We start from the raw sequence: 23,996 nt of genomic DNA, 5'->3' as shown, positions 1-23,996 counted from the left end.
CATCAGTGGCATACCTGTGGAAGCCTGGCCTCTGCCCCCACACAACACAGCACAATAGCCAGAGATACCAAAACAGGGCTCAAAACCAGCAATAGCACTGGTGCCCAAAGTGAAAACGGCAGAGAAAAGGAGTGATTTTGTCCATGGGTGTGAAAATACTGGTCTGTTACTTTCCTCGGTATTACCCAGGTATATGGGAGACCCCCCAGTTGGGAGCATTCAGGGGTATGTTTTCAGCTGTAGCAAGCAGCAGAACAAGAGCGTGCTGCTCTGTGTTAGAGGGATGAACCACAGCCTGTGGGAATCGATATGGAAAATTTGTTAAGGATGCTAGATGCTCAGGCACTTAAACCTTCAGCCTCAAGACGTCATGGGAAGTGGCACAGCTTAAACCAGCTTCTTTAGTTTGTGTGCTTATATCAGGAATATATGCAAAGTGATGTAAACAGGGTGATCTGAAAAACTAGCCATCTATTTTGCAGTGGGAGGTCCTTCCAAAACAAGCCCCACACAGACAGCTGGTGTGGTTTCACTTACAGGGAAACAGAGACTTGTTCTCTCTTTGGGACGTGAGTCCGTCACAACACAAAGCTGTTCTGACCGCAAAAACAGAGTAGATGACTTCCTAAAACCATGCAGCTGCCAGGGCTGTCTCTCCATCTCTACCTCCACTGGCGCAGGAAAAAACTGCAGGAAGAGGTGGGAGTGCTGTGATGCAGCGTTTCATCCAGTGCTTCAAGAAAAGCACCTCCAAGTTCAACAGGAACACGCTGATTCTCACCGCTTGTATTGAGGGAGAGAAGGGAAAACTTGCTAAGGAGCGAGGCCAGACCTCTCAGCTGTCCCGTGTTTGGCAGGGAGGGAGAGCAGGGAGAAGCCTCTAAGCCTCAGACTTGGAAGAAACCACTTCAAATTGTAATTTCCGTGTCAAGGCGTGACAGAAGCACTCTGGCAAATGCGTCTGGATTTTGTTTTCAAGCTGTACGAGTTGGGCAATAATTCGGGTCGAAGCGGTTCTACCCATACACTTTCTAGAGAGCGTTTCGTCCCCCTGTCTGGTTTCAGTCACTTGGGCTCTCTCCAGGCCAAGATGCCATTGACGTCAGTGGACAGTTGCTTCAAGCAGGAGCACAGGATGCAAGGGGACCTCTCCGATACCTCATCAGGGACCGTTAAAATCAATTACAAAGTATTTGCACACTGCAAACTTAGCAAAGCAAAAACTCCAAAATCTGATAAAACCTGGTGCCCTTCTGCTCGTAACACTCAGTCATAACAGAGACCCAGCTAGGACCGAAATGCCAATTCCACGTTTCTTTGAGATGCACATTAATTACTCCCCCCTTTAGTGGTTTGGAACTAAAGACACACAATGCTGAAGACATCCTATCCTTTCAGTACATGTTAAAGTAATTTGTAAAAAAACATTTTTGGGAAAACCAAAAGCCCGTCACTCAAAAAAACATTCCTCTATCTATTCCTTATCTCTCCTGTGTAAGCATTTGATCTGAATATTGGAATACTTCATATTTGTTCTCCATTCTTGCACCAAGGAAGATTTTGTTACTATCTTGCTTTCATGTATGCAATCAAACAACGCCAGTCTGGAGGAACAAAAGCACTATTCTGCTCACGAGGCACTGTGCCTGTTAAAAACCCATCATCTGTTGGAGGAATTAATCCGGACAGTTTCTTAAACAAAATATTAAAGTAATCACCAAATGCATTGAGCTACAGCTATTTTCCTCTGACAGGACTTCTTCTCAGGGCTGTAATCCATTCCTCCTGCGTAAGAAATAAAACATTTTTATAGGGAAATTTTCCTGCCAGACTCAGTAAAGGAAATTAGCAGAACTCACAAATGTGCCCAGATGTGAGTAATTGCAAAAATCCTATCTAAGAACAAGGAACAGACAACATTTAGTCACAGCAGTCGTATCATTTATAAACATTAATTTCTGGGGAGCGTGTGAACCAAGAATCCCTGCAAAGATCCTCACTGTGTCCAGCAAAGGTTACTTTTAGAGACCTCGAGCTTTGTGCTTTGGGGCACCAGTCTTCCCAGGGACCACCACCACCGGCCAGCCGTCGCTCAGTGCTCCAGTGGCAGACGCAGACATCTCCCTGTATTAACTGGGGAGCAACTGCTCCAAATGAGAGAAAACACCAGTTCAAGAGCAGACACAAACAATTCTGCTTAAAATAAGAACTGAATCAAGGAAGACCTAATGACAGTGGGTAGCCCTGTGTTCCACTAATGATGTCTGGTAAAGAAAGACAAGCTTGTGCTAAACCTGACCAGCAATTCTCAGTGACGTACTGCTTCCCAGGACACCAAACCTCCTCTGAATACATCTGTCAGCTCCTTTAGGAGGTTTTTCAGGCAGCACCCACACCCTATAGACATGTCTGAGAGCTTTGGTAAGCAATGAGAAAGTAAGAACCTCTGCAGCCATCTAGGCTTACTCATCTTTTGAACCTTAATTGCAAGAAAAGAGTCATCAGATGTTTCTAATCTCTGGGTAGCAGTCATTTGTTTACTTTCTCTGAGATCACGCAATCCAAGGCTAATGATAATTTTAGCCAGGCTCTGGGCATTCACCCTCAAAAATCCCCTAAACATAACTGAAGAGCTCCTCTGATTTCACCAGGCTTAGAATCAGTTACACGTAGGCAATTTATGAGCCCATCACTAAAATAGCAATGGACAAACTACTTTAGATATTAGTGTATTAGTACTAAATTAATTTCACAGGTATACTTAGGAAGTGTTTGAGTGCCTCGTTTATATGTCTGTAGTCTGAGACTAACACCCGTGCATCCCTGCACATCATATATTTGCTTTTTGGCTGTAGATGTTTTTGGACTCAGCTAAGTAACTCAGCAATCTTTCTCTTTTTGACTCAGTATACAGAAATTTCTGGTGCAAGTATTTATGCAAAAAAAGGCTTATGAAAAAAGGCTATTCCAAAAATATTTACATGCGCAGCTTTGAAATTTGCTTTTCATGTACGCTCACATCTTCACCATTTGTTGACCATTTACTTACACAAAGAGAAAAGAAATGAAATATGAGAACAATGGGAGTCAATCCGTGTAAGTGTGTACACATGTTCTTAGGCTTTGGACAGCTTTATGGAAATGATTCCTAAACCACAACAAGCCTTTTTACAACAAGTCCGGAAGACTGGAGGAATAACAACTTTGCCAACTTACATTTCCACAGAGTTTTCTTGAGATATTGCAAACGTCAGGAGCAGCACTTTGTGCTGCATGCAACTGGCTTGCTTTGTGCTAGCTTGTAGGGGGATTTCTAACAGGTCATCTGCACACAGAGAACCCGATACAGCTTGGTGGGGGTACCAGGTGCTGAGCAATGCTTATGGCAGCTGAGGACACTGCTGAAGCACCTCTCCCCTAGATTACCTTGCATTTCACATCCTGGCAAGCAGAGGCAGAGCCTGTGGAATATTTCCATCCCCATGTGTGTTGCTCAAGGCAAAGGCAGCAGAGGTGTCTCCTCCAGCATCCTACATTTTGCTGTCTGTAGGGGAACAGAAATGCTGAACTTGCCAGTTAGGGACTCTGGCAGCTGGGGGAGCATGAGTGCTCTGCTTTGCCTATAACCTCAAACAACAAATATTTTTTTCAGGAGTTTTGTACTTGCTGGAGCTAGTAGGGGGTAAAATTCAAGCCTTTCCATTCTTTCTGCAAATCTTAAAATAATGGGTAGGTTTTGGAAACACCTTCTTCAGAGCGTTGTGCAGACTTCAATGTGCTGAGCTGTGGCACAAACAGCAGGGGAGGTCACTGTCATTTGGTTAATGGGAGAATTAGGCAGAGTAAAGGCCTCAATGAGTGGAGATAAACATTCCCAGGGAATGAGGAGTTTAGTCCTGGTGGCCATTTATAATTTCAGAAGTATTGTGATTCAAGAAGAATCATGGTTCCATTCAGTTCAAAACACAATGGGCCAACGAGGGTACCACTGGCAAATCATTTTTTGTAAGTGATTCCCCAAATCTAGCTTGAAGTCCACCATAAAGCTCCATTCTCCAACACAAGAGGGAGCTGAAATATCTTGAGGCTAACCCTGTTGGGCTTTGCTGACTGCACGTGGAGCCGTTCAGCTCTCCCTGCACCGCACTGTAGAAGTGCAGCCCGCAAACACCCCGTGTTCAACCTGGATGAAGCCAGCTGAGGTTGTAGCAGAAGCTCAGCCCCACACAGCTGCAGATGTACGCCTTGTGGGTGCAAACTGCAGCAGAAACTGTACAGCTGAACTTAAGCAGTGCTGCACTTGAAGTTATAACACCAAGAGCCTGGCTAACTTTGTGCAAAAAGAATGCCATCCAAGGCTGCTTCCGATAGTCTTCCACCGACAGAAGGAAAACCTGTATTTTATACTCTGAAGGAAACTGGCAGCAATGATGATTGAACCATGGTTGCACAAATATATAAAATGCAAGAGATGTATGTAGGAGAGCCTTCTAAATGAGCCAATTACCATGCCTCAAATTGCTTTCTAAATTGAGTATGTATTTTAATTTCTATAGATTGCACACCGTATACACTGTCAGTCCTTCTGGAATCTTCAGTCTATAAATTTGCATTAAGTTTTAAATCATTAAAACTAGCCTACCTACTGGAATAGAGAACAGAGCTCACGAGATCAGGACTGTATCTATTTATAGCTCAGCCAATTTTCTGCTATTTATTCTATGCAAGCCATTTGGGTTTGATCCCTCAAAACTGACTGCTAGCTTGTAAAAGTACTTGGCCAACTCCCTGCATTTTATTTTTGAAAGCCATAGCCCATTTATTTTGCATTCACAGGTTTTCATGTCCAAAATGTTCTCATCTAAAATTGCGGGCTAGCAGTCATTTCTGAGACAACCCTGCACTCAGAAATGATGTCTACAAACACTAAAACCGAAAGATTTTGTTTCTAATCAAAGTTTTCTGTTGGAAGAATCTCAGTTTGCCAGACTGTAAAGTAAATCTGTAACTTAACTTACTGATTTACTGATAAATCAATGAAGTTTTTCCAGCTAAAATCTGATACAACACATCTAGAACTTGTTGGATGAATGACACTTCTATTGATCACATCCAATTTATGCAAATAATTTTTACATTAAATTTAAAAAGAAAGAATGACCCTATAGAATTGTGCAATCATATTTGTATTGAAACCTAAAATTATATTTGATTTGGGATCAGAAGAAGGCTTACTCCAAGACCTTTAACTTGACCTGTTCATATAAAAACTTTTAAATTTCCACAACAGTCATGGAAGTCTCCCCAGGGATGAATTACATAAAAGGCTCCTTAGAAAATCCTTAGAAAGAATCAATCTGACAAAGTAATGTAGGAAAATTCAACATCTAAAGCTCTTACCCTGTTTTCTGGCTATGGATTGCATGTTTTGGAGTGAACAACACAGAGGAGTTTTCAGATCAAGAACCTTAGCATTTCTTTTTCCTTTGTGTGGTTCCTTGTCGATACTTAACATTCACCATTTCCATATGGAATAAATTCTAAATTGCTGAGAGTGGAGACAAAATGAAGGATTGTTATCATCCTCATTCTATAGAAGGGAACACCAAGACATGGGGAAGACATGGTTTGCTCCTAGTCAGACATTATTGTAGCTATGATTCCATCAGTTACCGAGTCCCTCTGAGCAGCTGCCCGCTGCCTCCTTGATGATTTGCCTTTTGTAGGGTTTATACGTGAATACCCAACAGCTGTTGGCTCTCTGGGATCTGACACCAGACTAAAGAGGAACCAAGCTCTGCACAAAGACAAAATAGAAGACAGGGATCCAGCAACCTGCCATTTGCTGATTTCAGCAGAGGTGAACTACTTCCCTTTGGCTGAACATGGTGTGAAAGGAACGCAAGAACTGGTGCCAGAGCTGTGAGCTGGCTTGGGGAGCCTTCCCAGCAGGGAGCACTGGGCAGGAGAGGACCAGAATAAATCTCCCAAAGAGAGAAGCCAGAATGCAGCTTCAATCTGAAATGCCTTCACATTCATGCTCCTCTTGCAGATAGGCAGACTCTTGGGACCTATATTTACAGTGATGTACAGTCTTGAAGTCATTGCAAATGTAATTTACACTGCCTTACAGGGAAAGTGGTCTTAGCATAAATCAGGATCCTTTGCACAAAGGCCTGATAAAAATTTTTTTTTAAAGTTCGTTTCTTACTAGCTCTTTTTTTCTTTTGCTCAGCACTGTACGTCCCTGCTCTGTTTTCCATCAGCTCATCTGTTAGTGTCTGTTCTCCATCCTTCCCCCTTGTAACATTTTCTTCTCTTTTTTGCATATATGTCTCATCTACTTTTGTTATTCTTCTCAACAATGAAAATCTGCAGGCAAAATACTAATTCTAGGTACCTTACTGCCTCTGTTTTTGCTTTTTCTCTGATTGAGAATTATTCTAAATTCACAGATTCTGTGAATTATGAGTTTATTTTGTTAGCAGATGTGGACAAACTCTCTATGAAATGAGAATCTTTACAGCACTGGGCAATGCCACAATCCTGCAGTAAGACAAGCTCAGTTCAGGAATGGACAATGGCCGCCTTGCACCGTTCTGCTGTAATACCAAAAGGCTGAAATCTCGGGTGTTTTGAGCTCAGAGCTTCAGGAATGGAGAACCTTGCAGTATCCCTTACTGCCAGTGTCCTCTTTGGGGCCAGTACAGGGGAAGTGCCTGAGTACAATCCGAAGGAGCCTGCCAGGGATCTATCACTCCACCTGCCCTAGCAGAGACAGGGCAAAAGCAGCTTCAGCTGCTCCTGAGATAAAGTACTACTTGATGTGAAACAAGAATAACTGTAGCATATCTGAGCTGCTGACTGGATTTTCTCTAACATCACTGATATCCAGTAACTGATGAACATGATGAATGCTAAGCTCTTTTCCAATTTGCCCTCCTCAAAAACAAACAAACAAAAAACCCCACTGTTTTTCAAAGAACATTACAGAGCTATCCTTCAAGCCAAGAAGGTTTAGTCTAGTAGTTTGCTGCTTCTCTCCTCAATCTCTTCAGATGTCAGCACACCTGAACCCAAATCACAGTCCAGCACCAGACTTCTTTGCTTTATGGAGCAACTGGAACACAAATGTAGCCTTAGCCTCTAATGGGTAATAATGGGTAAGCACTCATGAACTACTTCCCAGCAATTCTCAAAAAAGGCAGCTTTCAGAGGTCACAAGGGGAGAAAAAAAAAAAAAAAAAAAAAGGAAGAGGAAGCAAAACCTGCCAGGATTAGAGCTCAGAAACAGCAGTTGTTTATGAAGATTCCCTTGCTTAGCTGCTCAGTTGCACAGCTGTTTTGACTGGTTACGAAAGTATTTTTCTCTTCTTTTTTTATGATCCCTTACCCTGATTACAGGAGCAGACCTCTTGGTTTGGAGATTCTCCTGAAAATCCTGGGAATCCCACACTGGAAATGGCAGTTCTGGCAAGTGTTCCAGACAGCAAGACAGAGTGCTAGCTGCTTCTTGGAAAGCAAACAGAAGGAAGCAGGCTTCTTTACGAATCCAGAAAAATATTTGGGCAAGAAGAATAAAAAGCTAAATGGGCACAAAGTATGCAAGTGCAGATTCAGTTTTTCTGAGGGTACATCTACACAGTGTAAGCCAAAGGACTTTCTTTACAATCTCCAACTGGACTTTCTTTACAATCTCCAACTGTAATAGTGATAACGGTGTGGCTGTGGTAGCAGAGACTGTCAAATCCCTCCCAAGACCCTGGACAAATGATCTTATGTGAGGTCTGTGAAGCTTTTCCCAGCTTCACATATCGCTGCCCAGCCTGGTTAAATGTAAAATGGAATCAGGTATCTGTGCCCAGAGCCCATTTACACCTCTGCATCCCCCACAGAAATACACCCTGCTACCAGAACCACAGGTAGCTTCTGTTCACACTAAGGAAAAGCTGAGCGACATCCACCTACTTATTTACATGTAAAGATACAGGTTTCTGTGTGAGATACCAAGAAGCCTGGCTCTCTCACCGTTTACTGTTTCCACAGGTACCAGTTGGTGACAGCTGCGGTGTTGTATGAGTTAAACTGCTCTCATACCTTCTAACCAGGAAGGTTCTTTGACTGGATGCCATAGACACATGGTCATCACCCTTTTAATGCCTCAAGTGTTATTAGCCTTACAATGCAACAGAAATAGGTCAGCTGCCTAATTTAGGAGGATGCTTTCTAAAAGCATCTTTTATTCAACTGGGGATAAATAATAGAAACAGCCCAAGAATACAGCATTTCTTATTAAATGTGAAAAACTACAGAAGCAGAACTCTTACAGTTCTTAGCTGATCGTACCTTGATACCTTAGGAATTAAACAGGAATCACACACAACTTCTTCGTATTACCAGAGGGATTGCACCAATAGGCCTTTATTTTCCTAGTGTGTTTCTACAGTTTCAGTAGTACAGAAACATTTTTGCGTTTTTCCCACTTAAGTTGACACAGGTTTGGCTCTATCTTAGAGCTTATTCAGCTCTATTTGACTCATCTCTGGCTTGGTAAGACGAGTGCTTAAGTTAACTCTGAAGTACACGGACAGCTAGTGGGGTGAGAACTCCTCAAGCTTTACTCTCTACGTGTCTGCAGTCATGCAGGGAAAGTGACTCCATACTTCAGTTTCTCCAAACTGTAGTTATCTGCGAAGTCCACTACCGAAAAGGGAGTCTTTGAATCACGGTGCTAAGAGCAGCCAACAGAGTACAACTGTCTATTTTACACAAGCAGTGCATGGCAAGTAAAGGTAACAGAGACAGGAGAGGAGCCAAGGTCACAATGATTTGTTCTGAATGGGCACTGAAACACTAGGGATTGCACCCCTGAGCCAACCTCCCCTAGATGCCTAGCAGAATTAGGTTTGAACACGCAGCAAGAAACCCTTCAAGAGCATAGAAGGGAGTTGAAGGGAGATCCACTCTAACATCCCACTCACACCCCTCAGCCTGTTGCACTCAATGTGTTTTGACATCTCTTGTAGATGTCACCAGCCCTCTGGAGAAATACTCCTTTCTACACTTCATTTCACACTTCATAGATCCCCAAAGAATTAGCCTGCCCTGGTAAGCAACAGAATTTCTTCTACTGTTGTTCCATTACCTCAGCAAACAGCACAGAGCACTAATATCCATTTTAGATTTACCAACTGTTGCTTTTCCTATCTGACCACTTCTCCCACTTGCAGCCTTACAACAGCCTATCCAAGAAGACATTGAAAGTAACTTCAGAACTGCCCAAGGTGCACGAAGTCAGCTGCTGCTTATCTAGAATCACAGAATATTTAGGTTGAAAGGGATCTGTAAGAGATATCTAATACAACTCTTTACCCAAAGCAAGGTTAACTTCAAAACTGAAATTACTCTGCTCAGGGCCTTTACTGGCCAGTTTCCAAGGGTGGAGATTCTGCAGCCCCTCTGGGCATCTGTTTGGTGCTCAAGGAAAGAAATAAAAATAAAAAACAGAACAAAAAACAGAGTGACACTTCCAAAACAATGGTGCTAAGCAGACACTGATGTGCCAGTGAGAACATAAAGGTAGCACAACACCTGGCTTCATAAAAGAGATTTCTCTAACTGCTAGCAATGCCAGTAGGGCCGCTACTAGTGCAGTGCAGCAGCTATTTGCACTGCTTACAGGATGTGAGAGATAAAAGCTTTTTCCCCCAGTGACTTCGCTTTGTTTCTGTGTATCTGGTATGTAGGCGAGGAGTTCTGCACCTGCATGAAAGCCGTGGAATCCATGACCTTGGCTTGCCTCGCTGGCAACTTTCCCTCTGCCTCTTGGTGGTGGTAATCATTCTTTTCTTTAGTCTGTGGAAAGGCGTGAAGACTTCAGGAAAGGTAGAGATAACATTGTCCTTCTATCTCAACTACATTCTTTGTCTTCTTTAAGAAGTCTCCTTATTTTAGGAAGACACTAAATCACTGCATCTGAGGGATCCTCAGGAACTAAACCATGTGAGAGGCCTTGGTATATGTACAGTGTGAATACACAGTCCAGATTCAGCCTTTATTTTATCTACAAATTTTGGTTGCATGATGTTCTGACTGGGAATGTTATTAGCATGTTATTCTCAATTCAGCATTGGTGGTCTCATCTAGAAAATACTTGGGCAGACAAAGATGTTTTGCATCGTTTCTAATGTGCCTCCTATTCCTAGCCAATGTGTTCTGTTATTCATAGCTAATGGGATGTTTTGTTGGTTTAAGATGCTTTGTTATCACATAAAATGCCGTGACCAGAAAAAAATATTACCTAAAGAAAGGAGTTTGAAATTACTCTTTGACATCCCTCAGAAACCTCCTTACCAGAAGTTCTAGGGTTAGATAGCTGAGAGCTCTGTGTAGAGTTTCATAAAAGTAGCACCTAACATCAGGCAATGACTGCATTATTTGGTTAACTAATAGATGGCTGAACAGCTAATGAGCAGTCTAACACACACTGGTAACATATAAGCACTCCAAGTCTTCTGCTTGTCAAAACCATCTCCTGCTGTAAACACAGATACGTAGACTCTTTGTTATACTTTTTGTTATATTTCCCCCAAGGCATCCTAAAAAGAGCTACTGCATAGAACTGAATGGACAAAACCAAGGAAGTCCCTGCTGTATTTTTCACTCATTCCTAAATCTTCTGTAACAGCTCATTAACCTCTGGGATCTCTGTTGTCTGCAGGTTGTGTGGATAACAGCCACTCTGCCTTATGTTGTACTATTTGTCTTGCTAATACACGGAATAACCCTGCCCGGTGCATACAACGGAATAAATGCATACCTGCACATAGACTTCAGAAGATTAAAAGAAGCCACAGTAAGTGTACTCTTCTACTTTCATTCCTTGTTATTGTTAAACCTGTTACTTCTGTTATTAAAACTGAAATTATTGGAGCTAAGTTCTGAAGATATATAGCCATACTTACAGTTTCGCGTAAACACTAGCCCACTGCCTCTGATAGCCCAGATTTCTAACGCTCTCCATAACAGGAGTATCTCAGCCTGAACCCAGACTGTCCTAATCACTAAAAAACTGTATGAGGGCAATGTCAGGTGTGCCAGTCCCTTAAAAAGTCCATTCTTTGACTGTGCCCCCTGTAAGTTACAGAATTGTTTGCACATGGAAATGGAGTCACATAAAAATTCAGCTCTCCAAAGGCTCAGAGTTACCTCAAGCAAAAAAAATTCCTTTTTAAATCACTAGGCTAAACATTTACTTGGTAAACAAAATTCCAGGCCTATGAACACGGTAGTGAACATACTAAGTCAGGACCATCTCCGTTCATCATTGTCCTTCATATGAACAACCACCTCAACACTATGGTGCTCTTACCTTCCTATCAAAGGCAGTGTACATTTCACCATATCATGTAACATTGCAAGATATTCTCACGAAATCCATCCAAACCAACCCAATTTGTGGAGTACTCTGGAACTAAGGACTGAGTTATTTCATCCTTTGTAAAGCAACACCTATGAGTATAGGCATTACTCATAAAATCGCCAGCATTTCAGACCTACAAAAAACAGTGATGTAGTGAGTAGAGATAGATCATACCATGGTGCTATCCCAAAAACATTTCTGTCTTATAAACAACTCATAGTATCTTTGTGGATAGGTCTCCAGACCATTCAAATAGATGCACAACTGAAAAGCAAGGACACAGTTCTACAAGTATGACATGAATTCTTGAAAATTTGCAGCTTTCAGATATGCCTCTTTAGTCTGTACATCCTTGCACTACACGTTTCATATGCACATTCTAACTGGATCTTTCTGATTGTTCAGCAAAACCCACTTCAAACACTGGGCTGTGATCCCCCTTTGCCATCAAAGCAGCAGCCACCTCAATTGCTCACATTTACGCACTTACATAAATAAATACAAAGACGTGAGGATGAACAAAGGAGCTGCTTAACTTTTTCTTATACATTTTAAGTGCTACTCAGAAAAAACATCACATGTTCTGGAAGTCCATGGAGCAGCGCCAGCTTGCATCAGCTCAGAGTCTAGGCCTCCATGCTCAGAGCTGCCTCTGGAAGGATACTTCTGTGCACTGCTGGTTCTTGGCTTAATGTTTCTGCAGCTGCTACTTGGCTGACCCTGAAGCTATTTGTTGCTAAGGCTACATTTTTCAGATTACTTTAATTTTTATTTTGTTCCTCTAGAATAATAAAAGTCAGAAGATCAATTATAAGAAGTTTCTCAACCTGCTTATCATGTCAGCCTTCCTCCTGCTCAGTACCTGGGCCACCTGCTGCTGCAATGGCGGCGTGTTTAATCTTTGTCTTCAGCCCCTACAGTTCCACGTCAGTGTCCCTGAATCTGATTTATTTCTTTCTCCCAAGTGATTAATCTAACCAAAAAGTGCCATAAGTCACAGTGATGACCTGCAGTGGGCTCTACTAATGCTCTCATAAAAGGCATTAGAGCATCCTGATCAATGTGAAAGGTCCCCCGCATTTTCTCAGGGCACGTACTGCACAGCTCTGAGCAAGCCCTAAGGCACCTCAGTTTTCAGAGATACTGTTCCACAAAGGGTCCCTCTTTCAAAGAGGGGAGAAGGAAGGTGCTAGCTCCTTCACACGCCTTAACAAGTCTCCTGAAGATTATGTAACATGTTCAGCTGAAGAGAACAGAGAATATGGACGTAAACTGCAGAAGAGCCAGCCCCACTGACAATTTCCCATTGTGTTTTGTTACATCAAAGGGAATGCTTTGCATTTAATCTTAGTTCTAATGGAACTTCTGGTTTCTGTTCTTTTTTTCTTTATCTTCAACTTCCTAGGAGCTGATAAGGAAACAAATTATGAGCCAAGGCTCTTACTGAGCAGACACAGTCCAGGATCTTAGACTTAACAGATAGTTTAACATCCATGTAGCTCACTTGCCAGGCAGCAGGTGCTAAACCCTTACTTGAATCAACAGAATTTAGGCAGATACTTAACAGTGCTTGAATAGTAAGAGAGGGGAAGTATGAGTACAACTCCATTGGCAAGACACAGAAGAGCTAGAGAGCCACTAAAAACAAATGCCCTGTGATGGAAACACACATTTATTTATAGTTCAGGCATTTTTATTTTTTTTAAAATCATGCACTTTAGCAACATAACATAAGTTTTGTGGGTTTTGTTGGTGGTGGTGGGTTTTGTTTTTCAAAGAAAAAATATAGGAGGTTTTACATTCCTCCTGAACTCTTATACATATAAAACACACTTCAGAGAGTAAAGCCCTATTTGATCTCCACTTTTGTGTGGAAACAAAGATGTAGGTGGGTATAAGAGGAATGAACAAGGAACACAGTTTACAGAATTGCACTCCTATTTAGTAAAAAAAAAAAAAAAAAAAATCTGTGATCCTAAACTCTATTTGAACAGAAGCTTGAGAAAAACCATATCCACCTATCCACTGGTTTACAGTAGATGCTCTACAGCTTGTTGTTCAGTTCATCTTTCAAATCATTGTCAACTCTAATAGTTCTCTCCAAATCCTGAGTTCAGTAAAGAGTTCAATCTTCAGCAAGCATGAATTGAAAGCATCTACACTGAGGAAAAATAGATCACCAGTATAAATGCCTTCGTACATCATGTTAAAATGGGTTAAAACTCCCTTTCTTTGGAGTAGGCCAAACATGAAAAGCTTAGCATTACCATCCCAAGGCAGGTGGAGCTTGCACCTTAGATCCCTTAGATATAAGATCACTTAGAGCCTCTGCTGATGCATTGGGGTCTGATTTTACAGAGATGGATGGCAATAAAATCCAATGCTTATTGTAGCCTCAAGCACTAGGCAGATTTTGCCAAAGCTGAAGATACCATTTTAAGAAAAGTTGAGGACTATTCACACCATTGACTGTTACCCTTGTGGAATTTGGAGTGAAGATGTTTATTCAAATAAATAACTTCTGTGTAACAACTGAGTAAATGAAACCCTCATTAACCAGGGAGGACTATTTTCAGGCTTCTGATTCAGCAGACCAGCACCGTGGCATCGTTCCTGACTGCTGTCTGCACATTGTGAGTGGATGTTAGGCTGGAGAGTCACTTTAGAAAATGTTACAGCATTGAAGAAGTTTTCCCTAGTGGCCAATTCTTAAAATGACTGAGCTGCGTCTAAACTGAAATTTAACAAAGTTTATCACAGGAATAACTCCTTCTCCAACTAAGTGGGAAAGAAGGTGACAAAGATCGAATGGTTCTGTTCACAGCATGTAAGTCCTGCTTCAGCTTCTGAAGCAAGAAAGAATCATATAAAGTGTAATTACAGTCCCATGAAGAAAGCTCTCTTATGGGAAAGAAAATGTCTTGTAACTCCTGACCTGCAAACTATTTTTAGTTTTTTGGTTGTGCATTCCAAACTAACTTGGAAAAAGAGCAAGTGGAAGTGTATTTCTGTCAGCCAGAAGAAAATTCGTGTAATCATTTCAGCACTCAACAATTGCTCAGGAGTCCAGATCCAATCGGTATACCCCCCAGACACAGCAGCACACATGCACTGCAGGCCTGTCCACCACTTTGGCCTTTCCCAGTTCCTGTTGAGTGATTTCAGCCCAGGAGCGTGCTCCATGCAACAGTTCATGGGGGCTGCACAGCGCTTACACTCCCACAACCACAAGTATTGATCATTTATTTTCAAAAGCCAGTTTTGCCTTGTGCCATTCTCTCATTTCCCTGCTGTATCTTTTGGACTGAACTGACCCTCTGACAATGTTGGTGTCATTATACAGGTATGGATTGATGCAGCCACTCAGATATTTTACTCCTTAGGAGCCGGGTTCGGTGTTTTAATTGCATTTGCCAGTTACAATAAGTTTGACAACAACTGCTACAGGTAAGACAGCCTAAGCTTTCATTACTGCTTCAGAATGATGCTATTTTACTCGATAAATGCAGCTGGAATAAGCAATATCTTTTTATCTTCAGTCGCTTATTAATGATGGCCAGTCTCACGTAGACATAGCAACCAACCAAAACTTGAAACAGTCTTACTGAAATTTTAGCAACAGGAACCTGCCAAGATATCTGCTGCGCTGCAAAACAGAATGGGATTAGGCTTAGACTTTAGACAGCTGTGTAAACTCTGCTTGTGTTTGCCTTTCAAAAGTACCGTTAAGAGCAACAGTGAACATGGGATGAAAGCTTATTGGTCCAGGAACTAAAAGCAGAAGATTCCAGTTTTTAGAACTGTTTTTGTGCTTTGGGCTTAAATTTCTGATGTTTTATGTTGAGCTCCAATTTAGGAATGTATTTTAAATCAAGTTGGTTTATAACTGTTTTGCTGAATCACCGCCATGGAAATTCAACCACAGCCACTCTGCACCTTCTGAGAACTTCCAACTTCCAGAAGGTTTGTTAACATAACGCTTTGGAATGAAAACACACTTTTTTTTTTTTTATTTCCCATGAAATATAAATTCAGAAAGTAAATGTATTATAAATACATTGTGAACTGATGGATAGCAAAAATGTTCCAGTGAAAAGATGCAAGAAAACATTTAGATTTGAGCAGCTTTAAATGGATCAAAAGCCAAAATCCTGGAATACTTCCTTCCACTGACTTGAGAGAACTTTGTACTCAACAGAGAGTGACTCCAGAGCCTCTGATTATTCACAGTAGGTGATGTTACTGGGTTTGAGAACTCAGAATGCTAACCCCAGCAATCTTCCAAAATAACATTTATTGTCTTCTGCAGATTTTGCATTAACCTGATATAGCAACTTCCTGTATAAATGTTTCCTCAGTCTATATCCTCAGTAATTTTGCTCCAAAATGGAAAAAATACACTTGAAATCGAGAAAACGCCACAGACTATATATGAAATGGTATTATTTAGTTCTTAGTTTACTGTATTTGTGCAGTGTTGCTTCACAAGACTTGCCCTCCCTGTAAGGCAAACTCTTCAAGGTTTTCAGATTGTGGCAGTATCCAGAGGAGGATAAAGTTTGGCGTATGGCACCTGTGTTTTTGGGTAGTGGAACCGATGAAAGGAAACATGCTTATTCTCTTTAAGCCATTTTGGCTTAAAGGTTGTATTTTGTACAACGTGCATTTACGTTTGTACAGACTGATAAAGTAGTTTTTTTTTTTTCTGAAAAGCTGGGCCAGCTTCATAGATGAAGGGACCTCAGTACTGGTTAATGTGTCATCCACTGCCATTACTGTGAATGGCTGCGCAGCTTGCTAAAACCACTCCTGGACCTATCTGAAAATATTCCTGAACACCTACTCATGTGAATTGCTCCTGACTAGTGTAAATACTCCTTAGTGAGGCTCTTTCTCTACAAGCCACTTCTTTGCTATGTTATGGCTACCAGGTTGATGACATTATTACTTGATACCTTCATATAATTTTGCTTATCTTCTTTTTGAGCAGAATTTAGTTTTAAAGCAAATCAGTGAACAGAAGTAGGTCCTTTCCTAGCGCAGTACACTGATACGAGCTTTTGATCATCAGGATAACTGCAAAAATAGCATTTTCACAAGAATCTTCCTATCACTATAACAATCCCCACCCTAATGCTCTTGTTTTAACCGGGCTGTTCTTCTTTCCATCACTAGGGATGCTTTGCTGACTAGTACTATTAACTGTGTCACAAGCTTCATCTCAGGATTTGCAATTTTCTCCATATTGGGCTACATGGCTCATGAGCACAAAGTTAAAATTGAGGATGTAGCCACTGAAGGTAAGGAGCGAGTTTTACACTACTTTTACTCCTTTTCATTCATCATTTCCTTGCAAATATGCTTATATTTGTTTCAAACAACTGTTAAAAATTTCATGGAAGTGACCCGAATGAAATTCCTTGGAACCCAAACTACGTAAAAGGGCCCCACTAAAATGTGAACTATAAATTATATTGATTCATCTCAGCTCTTCTGACTCGAGATTCCCCAGCATCGTGCCTTGTACAAGTTCAGCCTCTGCAGCAAACAGGCATTTACCACTGCCTAGTATCCTGGGGACGTGTTGCTTTTCAGTGCCATAGATAACTGTTTTGAATGCTCCTGGGGAGCTCAGATGTAGTCCTTTCACTGGTAACAGGTGACCTGTGCTTTCAGTTCCTGTATCTCCCTTATCACATCAAAGAATTCTACTGCCAAACAGCAGAGTCCCTATCCACAGGGATCTTTCTTTACTACATAGCTGAAAAATAGCTAGAAAGATCATGAATACCATAAAAGATTATTTAAAGTGCAAAAGGATGTTATAGATTTTATATACAAAACTTTCATGAGTACATTATTAAAGTATTTTGGGTGTATTTTTGGTATAATGCAATTTGCATTCTAACAGCTACTCAGTGTGATGTGGACTGATGTAGGAGTCAACTTAGTCATAATCTATCTTATTAAAATACACACTTCTGTGAAACACCTTTCAGTATTACTTCTACTTTTCTATTTTAGGAGCTGGTTTAGTCTTCATCCTCTATCCAGAGGCAATTTCAACTCTTTCAGGATCTACGTTTTGGGCTGTGGTATTCTTCATCATGCTCCTTACCCTTGGCATCGACAGTTCTGTGAGTAGTTTTTCTTCCTAACCTTGACACTTTTCCTCAACTATTGCAGAATATAACTGGAGAAGTGTCAGCCTTAAATAAGGGTTTCATTGCACTTCAAATAAACATTCTGTACACTCCCTGAATCTGTTTTCAGTCACAGCCAACATACCAACAGTGTTACTCCTTGCAGTGTATTTAATTGAAGACTCACAATATTTAAGAGGTTTAGGAAGAGATCAAATAATTTACAAGCCAGCAAACAATTACTCACCTCTTCTTTTTTATGGCTTTAGGGAGGGGCTGTTCATCAACTCTTATTATTATTCCAAGGTATGACCCAACACCACTGCTATGAACAATTACTACTAGGAACCTGTGATAAGATTTCGGACCCAGCTTGCAAAACACAAGCCGCAGTACAGCACTCAGTAGAGGGGTTTTTAGAAGAGATTTTCACATGTGCTGAAATTCATTAATCTGTTCAAGACAATGTCTGATGATAGCCTGGCTTTTTTTTTTTTCCTACAAGTAGTGAGAGTGAATTTCCTGTAAATTTAATTTAATAATTGCATCAGAATATTTCCATAGCAGTTTCATATTATATTACTATATAATTCCTACCTGTACAAAATGAAGACTGGGAAATACTCAAACACCTGTTTTCACAATAAGGACATAACAATGCTGTGCTTCTCTCTGCAGTTAAACTTGGCCTTCTGGCTGTTATTCAACACTAAAGGAGTGCATGTGGTATTTCTAGTGTGATGACTTGGACTGTACCATGACATTCGGGATCACAGAAACTTCAGCCCTACAGAAAATATCCCGATGTCCCATAACTACACTTGCACTGTTTTGTTCTTGCCAAAGAGGTGAAGACATCCCATTATACTTAGCTTAAAAGTTGATTAATTTGGGGGAAAAACAAACAGGATCTTTTAAGAATAGTCAACAATGAACGCTCATCATTTTTGATAGCATGGGGGGTTCTGTCTAAGGCACAAAGCACTGCAGTTCTGGATGTGCAGAGCTGATCTAGGAATTTACTGCTGGAAGTGACAAGTTCATTTTCAAGGACAAGAAAGGCAAAGAATGAACTGGCATGGAAAAGAGCAGAACTATGATGAGATTACAGAAGAAATCCATGATAATCATTGGCAAATAGCTGAATGAGATCTTGTAAAGTGAGATCTGAGTTGTAAATGTCAGATTCCGGTCTAAATGTTTCTCAAGCATGTGGATTTGAGAATTACAGCTCAGGCTCAATGAAGTTTATCTTAACCTACACACTAAAATCTCCTTTCCTCTTTAAAAGTTTAAAGCGAGATTGCATCTGGTTTTTTAGCTTGGACATTCTTCAACTGTAAGCATGCATAAAAGAAAGGAAAGCTTCAGCACAGTGGAAGGACATGAATGACCAGTAGAAACAGGGCAGTATTGAGAAAAATGCACATAAGAGTTTAGATCCAAGACTATTGCCGGCACAACAGCAGTAAATTCAAGCAATGTTTAGAAACATTTGGGTGACAAAAACAAGGATTTAGATTGCAGAACACACTGTTCCTACAAGTGGAGAAAACTGTTTCTTGGGGAGATAATTAAAATACTAGATGCTGAAAAACTGTGGCCAAGTTAGCCGTGTCTTTCTAACAAACAGGTTGGGTAGAGAAGGAAGAGGAGGGATTTGCCTGTTCATACTCTGCTCTTTTTTTTTTTTTTTAATCATTTACCTAGGATAACTGGAGTCATGCAGTATCTGTTATGGGTGGTCTTCTCACCTCTCCCCCCTACTTGACTGATCAAGCCCCTAAAGGGAAAATTAATTTTTTTAAACCTAAAAATCAAATAAGCCCAAGGGTAAAGACGAAGAATTATATACGACCACTTGTATTCATGTGCATAAACCTGCACAGGCACAGAAATGCAGACATCTATACAAAAACGTAGCTGTCCAAATGTTTAAGCAAAGAGAAATCCAATCATGCAAGCTTCAGCAAGCAACAATGAAAAGGACAGGAAATGGAAGAAATGTTTGCAAACACTTTTTGGAGTATATATCTAGCTTGACACGGGGAATTAACCAGTGGAATAAACAGTGGCACATTAAGAATTGGTTCTTAGCCAAAATCATCCAGACCATCTCTTTCCACTTCAACTTCTCCACTCTCATTAAAGTGCCAACACAGTAACAACATCTGAGCCCAGCAAGCAGTGGCTGGGCTTAACAGCACGGCACTCAGTTGTGCCCCCCCATTCCCTCCCCGAGAACAGTAAGCACAAGCCCATGCTACAATTTGTAACCTTAATTGGGAGCATTAGTTACCTTTATTAAAAAGTGCTCCATGTCCCCAGCAACTTGGCTTTGATTGGAATCATCCATATTCTATAGAGAAAACTCTGCTGCTGTTTGAACCAGAAATGCTCATTTCATCAGATTGTTATAGGAAAGAGACAGAATATGTCAGCACAGACTAACTCTCACATGGCACCAAACACTACAGGTTTTGCTATGATCTTTCAGCATCACAAAAAGCATTACCAAGTTTATTTACAAACAAACTTATCATGACAGGACACTGGTATTAATTCCCCCATAACTTTATGGTTGAGGAGGAGCAGAATGCTTTCACTAGTAGAAAGAAATTAAAATTCATAGTAACCTATATATATAATTCAGCGATTTCAATGGAAATTTGGAAAGTGCATTTCCTACATTAAAATACAACAAAAACAAATCAAAGCTAATATTCAGAATTGAATTCTACACAGGAACAAATTCTACAAAGAAACAAAAATTCTTTCATGCTGTCAACAGAAAAACGCCATGAAGCTTGCTATGCAGTGAGGCTTCCAGGTCTGTAAACATTTCTGTCAAACTGGAGGTGGTTAACCCATGGCTAACCCGAATCTTTGTTCAGTAGATTTTCCCTGTGTGTGTGTGAAGTATGGTGTCTCTCTTATTCCTAAAGTCTCTTAGAGAGTTAAATTACTTCTGATAAGACTTCTTCCCAGATTTTACATGAATGGATGTTATCTTTCCCAACATACTGCCTTACTATCTCACTGTCCTGGTGAGGCAGCAGAGGATACAGCAGTCAAACCACCAGCCATGGCTCTGGATGGCCAATTCTCTGCCTCAGTTCTGTACCAGGGGACAATCAGTTGTACCTCTGAACACGTACAGCTGAAATGTCAGCAGCCATGCAGTGGTTGGGAATGAATTACACAAGCTGCCAATATCCTTTGCTCTGTATGTAGAACATGTCAGCACGGTTTAACGAGAACTTCTGCCTTCCCTTCCTCAGATGGGCGGAATGGAGGCTGTCATCACTGGCTTGGCAGACGACTTCCAAATTCTGAAGCAGCACAGAAAGCTCTTCACCTTTGGCGTGTCGTTTGGCACTTTCCTACTTGCCCTTTTTTGCATTACCAATGTAAGTGCAACAAAAATTTCCGTCACAAATACCTTTAAAATGCAGTTAACCTCATCAGCTGGAAATACCAGGGGGCTCAGGTGACTCTTTTGGTTATAGAGAAATTTTAATTCTTAAACAACCTTATGGTCAGAATGTTACTTTCAGTCTTACCTACACGATGCTTCTCTGCTCTTTTTAGACAAGTTTATTAGCTACCATCTGAACCTACAAGCTTCTGTTTCAAAGAACTGTTTTTGTTCTTAGTGTTGGGGGAAGGTCATACTTAACAGAATTGTGTTGAATACTTAAACCTCTGTGAGGAACTAAGGATTTTGAGTGACCAGTCCATCAGACATCTGGCTATTTTCTTTGTGAAGCAAATAAGAAGCCTTTGATTCACATGAAGGGACTTCAGAAAAATGATCTCCTCCCCCCATGTGTTTCTTAATGTTCCTAGATCTGATCTCTTATTCTTAACACTGTAAAATGACACATAACTTACCCTGAACATCTAGTAAGCTGTTTTTTCACCACCATTACCCTGAGATTTCTTCATCCTGAATGATTTGCCTCACCCAGTTTTTGACAACTAACTGAAGGATGAGAACCACAGTCCACTAGGTTGGATGTCCTGCAGTACGAGAACCTTCTGATTTTTGCCAAAAAGCAAGAATTTCTGTAAGCAAAGATATCAAAGCTTTCAGAGAACAAGGGAAACATGAGGTAGCCACAATGAAAATAGATGTGCTGAACCTCTCTCCCTCCACTAGAAATGGTTTCCAGACCTATTAAGGTTATTGAAATGGAATTAATTTAAGATAACAAAGCTCTATATACACTAGAAGAGTACCCCCAATATTTTTACCCTCATTTTCTCAAAATATTGGAGACACTACAAATGCATGCATTTAAAGTTTGTCCTTTTAAAACCACGCCATCTCCATTGTTATTTAAAGACCTCAACATAATCCTTCGTCATCCTCAATTTTGATTGGAAAAAAAAAATTAAGTACAGTATCAGAACTAACTCAGTGGGTAAGAACTGAGGTGCCAATGGGTGCGATCCCAATGCCTTCAGACAGGCTGACGCGGTTGCAGCCAGCAGCCTGGCTGCAGCTTTCACATAACGGCACCTGTTTGGAATGAAGTCCCCCCGGCAGCTGGAACGCACTGAACTGCCCGCGCTCATCCAGATGTCCGGGTTCACATGGCTGGAGAACATTTCTAATGTGCACAAGTTACAAAGAAAGCCCCTTGTGATACCATCACATTACATTGATTGATTTTGTGCTCCGAAAACTTGAGGCTGTATTTTCAAAACATGTCTCTTACAAAAGCATACTTGTTGTTCGCTTCGCTAAGTTTTGATAGTGAAGGCATCCATTTAGAGCAGGTGTAGAACAAAAACGAGGTCAGGCCGAAATGTCATTGGATAAACAACATTTTCTTTCTCACACAACAACCCAAGTTCATTCAGTTTCCAGACAAGTCCCCACAGAATTAAAAACCTAGACAAAGCCTAAGCAGTGGTCTCTCCCATCTTGCAAATATGCACAGCTGTTTTGGAAAACCATGGTTTTAATCAGGGAAAAAAGAAAACTGCAGAGCTTAAAACCACCTAGAGATCTAAACAGCACACATGCTATTTATCCCATTGGGAATAGCATAGAAAATAATTCCTTTGTTCCCTCCCTTCTGAACAGGCCTAGGCAAATTGAGTGTGGTTGTGAAAAAAAGGATTTTAACTGAAATGCGCTGCAAATGCGAACATTTTTGTTGTTTACATGTGACAAAGCATGGCTTGAAACACATAATTCAGTTTCATTTTGAAACAAGTAAACAAACCATGCTTCTCCATTCCTCTGTAGCCTTCCATTGCCACTGAAAATACGGAGTGCTGAGAGCGCTCCTTAATCACACGGAGTTTTCTGTTTCCTCTTTCAGTTAGGGCAGGTGAAAAAGATTTGCCACCCTTCTGAAGAGCCTAGTTCCAGAGTTTTGTGTGTACATACAAACATGTGTCTGCAGCACCGGTTCTGTATTAAAAGACTTGGGTAAAGCGATTTCAAGAGAAGCAGATTTCTGTTAACCTGATGCTGAACTGCTGACATGACTCCACGTCTAACTTGCTTCTCTTGCATCTCTCAACTCCCCCATGCTAGGGTGGAATTTACGTGCTCACACTGCTGGACACATTTGCAGCTGGGACGTCCATACTGTTTGCTGTTTTAATGGAGGCAATTGGAGTTTCATGGTTTTATGGTAAGCAATTCCCTTCACACCTGCAAAGCCTTTGATACTCGGAGTGAGCTCGTGGCAGGCTCCCACATTGTCTTGAGGGGATTTAGTGCAGCACTGTATACACGAAGGCATGACAGGACGGGTTTTATGCAACAATTTTCACCTGATTTTCAAATAGGGACAGGAATGCAGATGTTCAGTGGGATAGATTTTGAAACTCCACCTAAATCCAAAGGAAATCACCTTGTGAAGGCTACTGCAATGAGGTGAGAATGCAACCTCTTCTGCCAGTATTCTCTATCTGTTAAGGCAGACCATGGCTTGCAGTAGCATGCTTATACCTCATGCTTTCAAAGCAGAATAGCTTAAATACAGATTCCCCTGTTCCTGCTATCCACAGTTTCCCCAGGGCCAACCCCAAGACTCCAGGGCAATACTAACAAAGTTAGTTTGTCTTAAACTTGTAATAATTCCCACATTAGCCACTTCGGTCTGAGACAGCATTCTACTTAATTATAAAAACACCAGCAGTTTAGAAATAGTTTCTTTCACAGCATGGCATGGAATATCCAACATCTTATAAGTGGTTAAAAAAAAAAAAAATCAGTGATTTATGCCACAAAAAGGGTGCAATAATTGGCTTTAACCTCAGTATGGCTGGCTCTAGGATAATTCACCTCATCTCCTGCACTAGGCTGGAATCTGTGTGTGCCAACGCTATCCGTTATCTCTTCCCAGACGAGATTTGTGAAATTATAAGGACTTCAAAAAGAATAGCTTTTTTTTTTTTCCCCAAAT

At 40.9% G+C, this 23,996-nt stretch overlaps 2 protein-coding genes across 9 annotated transcripts in view; one reads left to right on the top strand and one right to left on the bottom strand.

Moving 5' to 3' along the window:
• Positions 1-23,996, bottom strand: part of LOC101791976 (uncharacterized) — a 716,414-nt gene that overhangs the window by 631,835 nt on the left and 60,583 nt on the right. The gene's annotated exons all lie outside the window — the stretch shown is intronic.
• The window catches only part of SLC6A2 (solute carrier family 6 member 2), a 72,309-nt gene that overhangs the window by 27,460 nt on the left and 20,853 nt on the right, over positions 1-23,996 (top strand). For both annotated transcript variants that reach the window (XM_027467060.3, XM_027467061.3), the window contains 7 exons: positions 9,747-9,885; positions 10,721-10,855; positions 14,766-14,869; positions 16,598-16,722; positions 17,447-17,559; positions 20,847-20,975; positions 23,120-23,219. In XM_027467060.3, coding sequence (XP_027322861.1) covers positions 9,747-9,885; positions 10,721-10,855; positions 14,766-14,869; positions 16,598-16,722; positions 17,447-17,559; positions 20,847-20,975; positions 23,120-23,219 — 845 coding nt within the window. The remainder of the gene's footprint in view (positions 1-9,746; positions 9,886-10,720; positions 10,856-14,765; positions 14,870-16,597; positions 16,723-17,446; positions 17,560-20,846; positions 20,976-23,119; positions 23,220-23,996) is intronic.

This window comes from Anas platyrhynchos, chromosome 12 (genome assembly GCF_047663525.1).
Source record: "Anas platyrhynchos isolate ZD024472 breed Pekin duck chromosome 12, IASCAAS_PekinDuck_T2T, whole genome shotgun sequence".
Classification (NCBI taxonomy): Eukaryota; Metazoa; Chordata; class Aves; order Anseriformes; family Anatidae; genus Anas; species Anas platyrhynchos.
Note: the sequence above shows the minus strand (reverse complement) of the source record. Positions and strands in the feature narration are given on the sequence as shown.